At 57.7% G+C, this 8,358-nt stretch overlaps 1 protein-coding gene across 3 annotated transcripts in view; it reads left to right on the top strand.

The window, feature by feature from the left end:
- The window catches only part of GFRA2 (GDNF family receptor alpha 2), a 93,656-nt gene that overhangs the window by 10,414 nt on the left and 74,884 nt on the right, over positions 1 to 8,358 (top strand). For 2 of the 3 annotated variants that reach the window (XM_012662940.1, XM_012662939.1), the window contains one exon: positions 1,148 to 1,231. The exons of the other annotated variant lie outside the window; for it this stretch is intronic. In XM_012662940.1, coding sequence (XP_012518394.1) covers positions 1,148 to 1,231 — 84 coding nt within the window. The remainder of the gene's footprint in view (positions 1 to 1,147; positions 1,232 to 8,358) is intronic. 3 annotated transcript variants of the gene reach the window in all.

Raw genomic sequence — 8,358 nt, 5'->3', positions numbered from 1 at the left:
CCTGAACCAGCAGGGGCCTAGCAGAGTCTCCAGTGCTCGCCTCTGGGTGACCACATGACCACAGGACGGAGCCCCTTCCAGGAGGACACATGGGCCTGTCCCACTCCTGGATGAGTGGCACTTTACTGCAGGCACCCCCTGGATGCTGCTGCACCTGTGCCCCCTTAGGTGCCAACCCTTGGCACTGGGCCCTGGCTGGATGTGAGGCTCTGGTCACCTGTCTCCCTGCCCCCTTGCCACACACATGCAGGCCGAGCGATCAGCCATTGATTTCTTCTCACCAGTATCGTCTGCAGAGGGCATTTCCTTTCCTGCAGAGGTGCTGGCCAAGGGCAGTGGGGTTCCTGATGAGGAGGTGGGGGTCTCCAAGGCAGCCCTGGGCCATCTGTCTCCTGTGGCTCATTTGTGTTTCCATTCCCGAGCCTTCGATGCCCCCTCAAAGCCTCAGAGACAGGTCCGAAGAGCTGGCAGGTGTGGGGAGGACAGGTGGGGCCTGAGGGAGGGGGTCAGGTGGCCAGGAGCTGGGGGTCAGGCCACCCACTCAGAGACTTTCAGCCCCTCCAGCAAGATTCTCCTGGTGACACGGTGGGAAACAAAGAAGAAACTCCGTTGTCCTTAGTGACCTGGGCAGAGCCGGCGTGGTGTGATGGGAATGTTCACCTGTGTGAGGCCAGGAGACCAGATCTAGCTCTGGCTCTTCTGGGAGTAGCTGTGTGATCTCAGACAGGTTGCTTCACCTCTCTGGGCCGCCTCTGAGCCCTCTCTTGTGAAATGGGGAAGCTGTACCGAGTGATGGTGGCGGACTCTTCAGCTCTAAATCCTATGGTGGCGCTGGCCTCCTGGAAGTCCTTCAGAGAGGGCTGGTCACGCAGGGAGGTCATGAGAGAGAAGTGTCAGGCAGTTCTGACCGGGGCGAGCTTCTCCTATAGCTGGAGAGAAATGCCTTCCGTGTGAAATGATAAACACTTCATCCCTAACTCGCCCCGGCACAGCCCTTTTCGCTTTGGGAAGGGCTGCCCCATCTCTCACCTACTTGGCAGCACGAGCCCAGCCCCAGCAGTGGCACGTTCCCGGGGCAGATCCGCTACGTGCTGGGGGACAGTCTGCACGGGAGGAGCCTGTGTCTGATGGTGGTTCTCTCTTGCAGGTGAGGAGTTTTATGAAGCTTCACCCTACGAGCCCGTGACCTCCCGCCTGTCGGACATCTTCAGGCTCGCTTCAATCTTCTCAGGTAAGTGGGCTCTCGCCGGGACTCGGCCAGTTCTCCTGTGACGTGGTGGATGGACTCGGGTGTCCTGGGTGTCTGTTGGCTCTCCTTCTCATCAGCTCATTCCTGAACATTCCAGTTCCTCTCTGTAAAGAAGGAGGCCACGACGCCGACCTCCCTAGGTGCTTGCATGGAGGAAAGTGTTTATGTAAATTGCCCGGCATGGCGGCTGTCATGGAGTAGGGCTTGAACCTGAAACCTGATGTCACCTGCCTCTCTGGCCCTTGCTCCTTCTTCCCATTTCCCTGGCTCTCCTGCTTTGGAGCTCTTCTAGCTCTTAACCTCCTTGTGCCTCAGTTTCCTCGGTTGTGAAATGGGGAAAGTAACGGTTCCTACCTCTTTGGATTTGTGTGAGGTCCAAATGGCCAATGGTCATGAGCGTTCAGTCAATGCTAGCTGTGGTCGTTGGTCTTATGAGTGTTGCCATGCTCTGTTCTGCTCTGGGTTTGGCCTCTCCCCCGAGGGCTCTGCTTCTTAGTTTGCACCGAGGAAGGCGTCTGCTGGAAGCATCTCCCATCCCCAGGCCACTCCCATGCTGGTCTGCTCTGGGGAATGAGAAAGGCCATGTCGAGCTCTAGCTTTGCTTGCCAGGGTCCACGTGTAGGAGCCAGATGAGCTTTGTGAGTCTTTCTTCTTGGCCTTGTTCCCTCTGGCATTTGGGGGACCCTGGGCTGCTTGGGCACAGGGAAGGGGCTTCTGGGCCTGGAACTGCTCTGCGTGGGTGGAGTTGAGCTCTTTCAGGAGTTGCCATTGGTGCTCACAGGGGCCAGAGTTGAGTTGTTCTTGGCGATCTCTGAGCATAGGGGTCCCGTTTGTAGGTCCCGGGTTTACAGGCAGTTTTGCAGCCATCTTTGGACTCTTCTGAAGTTTCTATTGCTCTAAACAGGGTTTCAGGCAATTCTTTCTTGTGTGGGGAAACGGTCCTGCCCATGATAGGATGTGTAGCAGCGTCTCTGGCCTCTGCCCACTGTATGCCTGGAGCACTCTTGGAAGTTGTGACAACCAAAACTGTCCCCAGAAAGTGCCCAGTATCCCCCGCGAGCACATCACTGCCCCCTGAGAACCGCTGCTCTCAACTGTGAACCCTGGGAAAGGGTTTCCAGTGAGACCCTGAGCTCTTTCAAATGAAGAATTCTCCAGGGCAGTGTTTCTCAATGATTTTTTTTTTCATTTTTGTTCCCCTATGGAGAAAAATTAGTTCTCCCTAATTAGAGAAATTAAATACCAAGGAATACAATTTTGTCACAAAGGGCCTAGTTTTGGAGGGCCATAAACCATTGTAATATCTATTTTTTTTTTTGCTCACCCAAGAGCCAACTTTTGCTCCCTTGAGGTGACACCCCCCCCTCCCACTGAAAATGTGTGTTCCAGGACAGTGGTCCCCAACATTTTTGGCACCAGGGACCGTTTTCATGGAAGACAGTTTTTCCGCGGACCGGGGAAGGGGGGTGGTTTTGGAATGATTGAAGCACATTGCGTTTACTGTGCACTTTATTTCTATTATTATTACATTGTGATATATAATGCAATAATTATACCACTCACCCTAGCTTGGGGACCCCTGCTCTAGGAGGTTGAAATGGGGGTGATATGAGTGTTGCTGGCTGGAGAAAGCCTGGATGCCCATGAGGAGGGAGACACTGGCCAGAGGGTGGCTGTCCGGGCATGGCCTTGGGCTCTGGCAATGGCGGGTGGTGGCGGATGGAGATCTCAAAGACGATCAGTTGCGTTGGGCACCCTGCCCTGGGCTCTCACCGTCGTAACCCCCAGCGGGGTGATGGCAGAGGCGCTGGGCTCACAGCAGGTTCCCTCCTGGCCCTGCCTATGGGGACTGTGCTAGCTCTATGGTGAGTGTGGCCCGCCTGGCAGGGCTGATAGCACAGACATTCTGATCCTCACATTTCCTGATGAGTTTTATTGATAAGTAGAAAACCCACCTGGGACTGTTCCTTTTGGGGCCGTGGTGCTCTGGGGCTCAGGAGCAGGTTGAGGATGTCGTTGGCCTGTGGGTGCTATGATGGGGTTGCCCTGGCAGCCCCTAGAGTACCCATGTCCCCCCCGGCCTGTAGCTTACGGACCAGCTGAGCCACGTGGACAGGTGCCGTTGGGTTTCCGTCTGGTAATAAATGAGTTGCGCTTGCTCCTGGACGTGGAGGCTCAGAGGTTCTCCCCTCGGTCCCGGCCCCTGCTGCTTCCTGGGCTCACACTTAAGTATCTTTCTAGCAGAAAATCTTTATGTAATGGACTTGACACTCTGTGGGACAAGATGTTGACAAGACAAATGAGGAAATTACTGGGTCTGCAGCTCACTGAGTCAGCTCCCTCTTACCTGCTGCCCAGAGATAACGGGCCCCCCACGACTCTGGGCTTCTGTGCTCCGGGAGCACTCTCACCACGCGGGCAGGGCTTTGGGGACTGTGACGGTCCCTCCTCATTGCCTCTGTTGACTCTGCGCCACCCAGAGCAGCAGCACCCTGGGGTCGGGTGGTGGCTGGCTCTGTCTGGGGAGACTTGGGTCCATAGCTGGGTGGGGAGGCCTTGGTGTGAAATTAGTGGGGAGCCCCTCCCCACTCCCACACACCAAATGGGGCTGCGAGCTGCCCCCTCCACCATCTCTGCATGGAAAGGCTGGGGCGTGGGCACATGGAGTCCCTTCTGGGCTATATCTTTGGGACTCAGTTGCTGCTATCTCTTTGCCAATCCCTGTCTGAGAATTTGGGGCCCTGTTATGGGGCCCCCTGGAATGTGTGTTCTTTGTCTGCTGCCTCTCTCCCTGCTGGGGTTCTTGGAAAGCCCTTCTGGGACTCTGTTGGCAAAGCAAACTGCCAGGAGCCCTGGGGCAGGGCGGCTTCTTCCCTCCTCTCTGCCCAGTCCCACCCCACAGCCCTGGGTCCAGTGACGGGTCAGCTAGTCCTAAGTCCAGGGCCGGGCGGGGAGTGGTCTGGCTGTGCCCTGAGCTACGGCCGCGGTGCTGTTGGACGCATCCAGATGCCCCACCCTCCCCTGATGCACAGGGAGAGAGATTTCGTGGAGAAGAAGGGAGGTTTGTCCTGTCTCTAGCAATTCAAACTGCCCTCAAACATCAAACAGAGTGTTTAGGGAGGCGCCTGGTACATGGGAACAGCCCCGCCCTTGAGTCACACAGTCCTGTGTTCGAATCCTGACTCGTCCACTCAGGGGGTGTGATCTTGGGCCTCACTGTGGCCCTTTTGAGCTGCGGTGCCTGTTTTTGTAAGACGGGTGTGTGGTGCCACTGAGAGGACTCAGTGCGAATGGATGTAGGCAAAGTGCCCACTGCATGTCGGGACTGAGCTAGGCGTGGCGCGGCCAGTCATCTTCTGTTTGCTGAGGGTGTCCGGTGGAGGTGGGAGGTCGTCTGGGGGGGGTGTGGGGATTGAGGAGCTGAAGTTCCAATCTGCAGGCTCCATGACCCTGTGAATGCTGCTTTCCGGCTGGACCCACCTGGGGAGGCAGGAGAGGGTGGGCAGAGGCAGAGAAGAAGGGAGAGATGGTTCAGGCAGAGAGAGGTTGCCCAGGAGGGAGGTCCTAGAAGGGTGACGTGGAGTTGCAGGGGTGTGGCCCTGCATGGAGTGAGAGGGAAGTGAGTGGACATCATAGCGGAGATGCAAAGGACTGGGTGGGCCGGGCAACGGTGCCTCTCACCGCCCCTGGGGCCGTGCCCGAGGGACAGGGAGAAGTGGGGGGCACATGGCCTTGGCTGCCATCAGGCGCTGCCTCTGCATTCTGGGTCTGGGGCGCAGCGTCGTGTCTCCAGGGCTGGGGTGTGCCATGCGAGTGTGGCCAGAGGCATAGGCATACAGCGTGTTTATAGAAATGTCTTTTTGGTTTTCTGTAGCTGGAAAGGAACTTAGGGATCATGTAGGTCCATCCCTTTGCCTGACAGAAAAGGAAACTGAGGCCCATAGAGAAGGGCCAGACATAGACAGGACTCAAATCCTGGTTCCAGCCCTGCCTGGTGTGTACCGTAGGCAAGTGCCGCCCCTGTAAGCCCCGGTCTCCTCTTGCCCAGCGTGGGGCTGATAGAAACCCCTACCTGCTCGGGTTTTTGTAAGGACTAAATGAGAGCGTGCGGGTGGGTGCTTGGCCTGGTGCCTGGCGTGCTGCCCCGAACTATCATAGCTACTTAACAATTATTGTGGAGTGATTTCTCCAAGGACAGGTGGCGGATGGTGGCAGGGCCTGCCTAGAACCCGGCATTCCGGAAATGGAAATGTTGAGTTGCTTTTGGTGACTTGAGGCTGCTGCCCACACTGGGATCATGCTTGGTGAGGGCTAGGGTGGAGGTGATGGGGTGATTTTCAGAGGGCAGTGGGACCCCGGGGCTGAGCGGGTGTCTTGGGTGGTACTGGCTTTCATGTGCTAGGCTGGGACTGGACAGGGACAGAGGGGGTTGGCGAGAGGCCTGGGCTCAGTGGCCTTTGTGGATTGGAGGTGGATGGGACCTTGGTTGGCCAGCAAGCCCCTGGGATGGGCCAGGGACATTCTTGCTGGATGCTCCAGTGGTCTTCTTCTTTGGAGCCCAGGAGGGGAGGGAACTAGTGCTCACCCCTGCTCCTTGCCTGAGGGGTGGCCCTCACCTTCCCCTGATGCCAGGGCACTTTGTCCTTTATCGTGGTGCTCACACCACGTGCTGGGGTCACATGTGTGATTGTGGGTGTTTGTCTGTCTGTGTCCAGGGTGTCCGTTCCCCTCCACATCCTCAGGGTGCCTAGCGCCTGGCTTTGTACCCAACAAGTAGCCACAGAGCGTCCTGGAGTGGTGGGCGGAATGTGGACTCTGAGGCCACTAGTCCTAGTTTGGAATTCTGGCCTTGCCCTACCAGCTGTGTGACCTCAGGGCCACTTGGCCCCCCGAGCCTCTTCCTTCTCATCTGTAAAGTGGAGCAGTTCAGCTGCCCTGCAAGCACGGGCGATGGCGCACAGGCGGCCGCTCCCGGGGCGCCGGCTGCACAGCAGCTCCCCAGCCGGTGGCGGTTGGTGTCACTGCCCGGGGACTAGAGGCAGCTAGTGGTTTGGTGGGTGTGTTAAGCAATTTTGAGGTGTTGTGTGCGTGCTGCCTGTTCAGAGTGTGGAGGAGAGGTCGCTCCTGGCCGAGGGGAGCAGGAAGTGCTCATGGAAACAGCGGGGCAGGGGCCGGACTCAAAGGAATGTTTTGTCAGTAAACGTGGAGCGCTCCGTGTGTTCCAGAGACAGTGTCAGCCACTGCTGTGAGATGCATCGGACCCGTGTCCTTGCTGTCTAGTGGGGCAGACAGACACCCACTTGGAGACCCAGCAGGTGGCTTATTGTCAGTGGTGGTGTAGACTGAGTGCTGCCCTGAGAGTTCAGGAGAGGCAGCAGCCCGCAAGTGCCTGGGGAAATCAGGGAGGTCTTGGAAGAGGAGAAAGGGGTCTGGGAATGACATTCCTGGCAGCACGATGGCTGGGAGGCCTGGCCCAGCTCGGGGTGATGAAGGAGCCCCGAGTCTTCTGAGCCTGGTGGGCTCAGGGGATGGTGAACAGGGACCTTTGTGGCAGATAGGACAATGGCCTCTCCTCCCTTAAGGCTCCTGCCCGGGACTGCTTGGGTGACTGCTTGGTTAGGGGGCTGGGTTCCTAGGGAGGGCCTGGGCTGCCCCTGGTAGGGGAGAGACTTCTCCCTGGGCTCAAGAGTCAGTCCCGCATGAAGACACCTCCATGGCCCTGGTGGGGGCTGGGGAGGACTGGGTCTGGCTCTGTTGCTGGGTCCCTTGCCTTCCCTGGACCTGCTCCCTAGGGCCCCAGCCCCTGGAGGCAGATGTCCCAGCCTTTGTACCTGCATTCTACCCCCATCCCTTGGGCTGCCTGGTGGAAGAAAGGAGAGTGAGGTGTTGACGTTCCAGCCCTGCCATGAGGTGGGGGGCACTGGGGACGGCGGGTGGGGGAGGCCCGGGGGAACAGCAGCCTCTCTCCCTGCCCCCTTCATGGTGGCTCAGGCGATAAACTGCTTATCCTCAGGTTGTCTCCCTGAGCCGAATGCGGAAGCGTGTTATTTAAATTTCAAAATCACATTCTTCTTCTAACAGCTGTCAGAGACTCTGAGTGTCAACGAAAATTGGGCTTTAGCTGCAGCTCTGTCACCTCTTACACCTCCCCTTTCTGGGGATTCGTCTCCTGGCCGAGGAGAGGGTGTGGGGTGGGGGAGGGGGCCTGTGGGGACAGGAGAGGTGGGCTGGGGTGGGGCCGGGTGGCCCAGTGGCTCTTGGGACTGGGAGGAAGTCGGCTTCCCCAGGGGGGTGTGCCACAGCTGGAAACCTACATCCCCCACTTCCCCTTCATTTTCTCTCTCTCCCTGTCAACACCAGCGACCTCAGGCACCTGTCAGTGGGTAGAAGGATTTGCTCGCACTAAGGTGTGGGCAGGGTGTTGGTGACTTCATCTTTGGTTGCCTTTGTGTCCAAGGAAGAAATTGCTATGAAAAAAGGATGAAGAGAGAACCAAATTCAAACCCCCAAAAGCTTTTTCATGGTAGAATTTCAGGTGCCGTGGTTGGGGTGAGTTTTTTGGGTGAGGGTATTTCTGGCACCCTTCAAATAACATCCTCTAGGGACACACCTGCTTGCCTCTCCTGCGTGTGAGACCGGTCCGCCAGCAGCTGCGGTGAGGGTGGCTCTTGGCTGACTCCTGGTGTGGCCCTCTCGGGGGTCTCTTCTCCCTGAGCGTGCCCCTGGTGTAGCCGCCACCTGCACCCACTCTCGTCGATCCCGACGGAGAGCAGGTTTGAGCTCCTGCACTGTCACAAAGGTGCGTGCTCCTGCGACCCATGGCCTGCAGGACGGGAGCACAGCGGGGAGAGGGGCTGCTGTGTGAAGTGAGCGTGTGTGTGAGCGCGGTGTGTAGTGGAGAGCATAAGTATGCGGGGCACATGCGTGAGTGGTGTGTGTGTAGGTGTGTGCGTGAGGTGGTGGCCGTGTGTATGCGGTGGTGTGCATGTGGTGTGTGTGAGGTAGTGTATGGTGTGGTATCGTGCTTGGCAGTGTGTAGCGTGTGTGTAGGTGCATGTGTGGTAGTGGAGGTGTATAGGTGTGTGTGCGGGTGTGTGTTAGTGTTTGTG

Source organism: Propithecus coquereli, unplaced genomic scaffold (genome assembly GCF_000956105.1).
Source record: "Propithecus coquereli isolate 6110/MARCELLA unplaced genomic scaffold, Pcoq_1.0 Scaffold79, whole genome shotgun sequence".
NCBI lineage: Eukaryota > Metazoa > Chordata > Mammalia > Primates > Indriidae > Propithecus > Propithecus coquereli.
The sequence above is the reverse complement of the archived record's forward strand: the minus strand, read 5'-3'. Positions and strand labels throughout refer to the sequence as shown.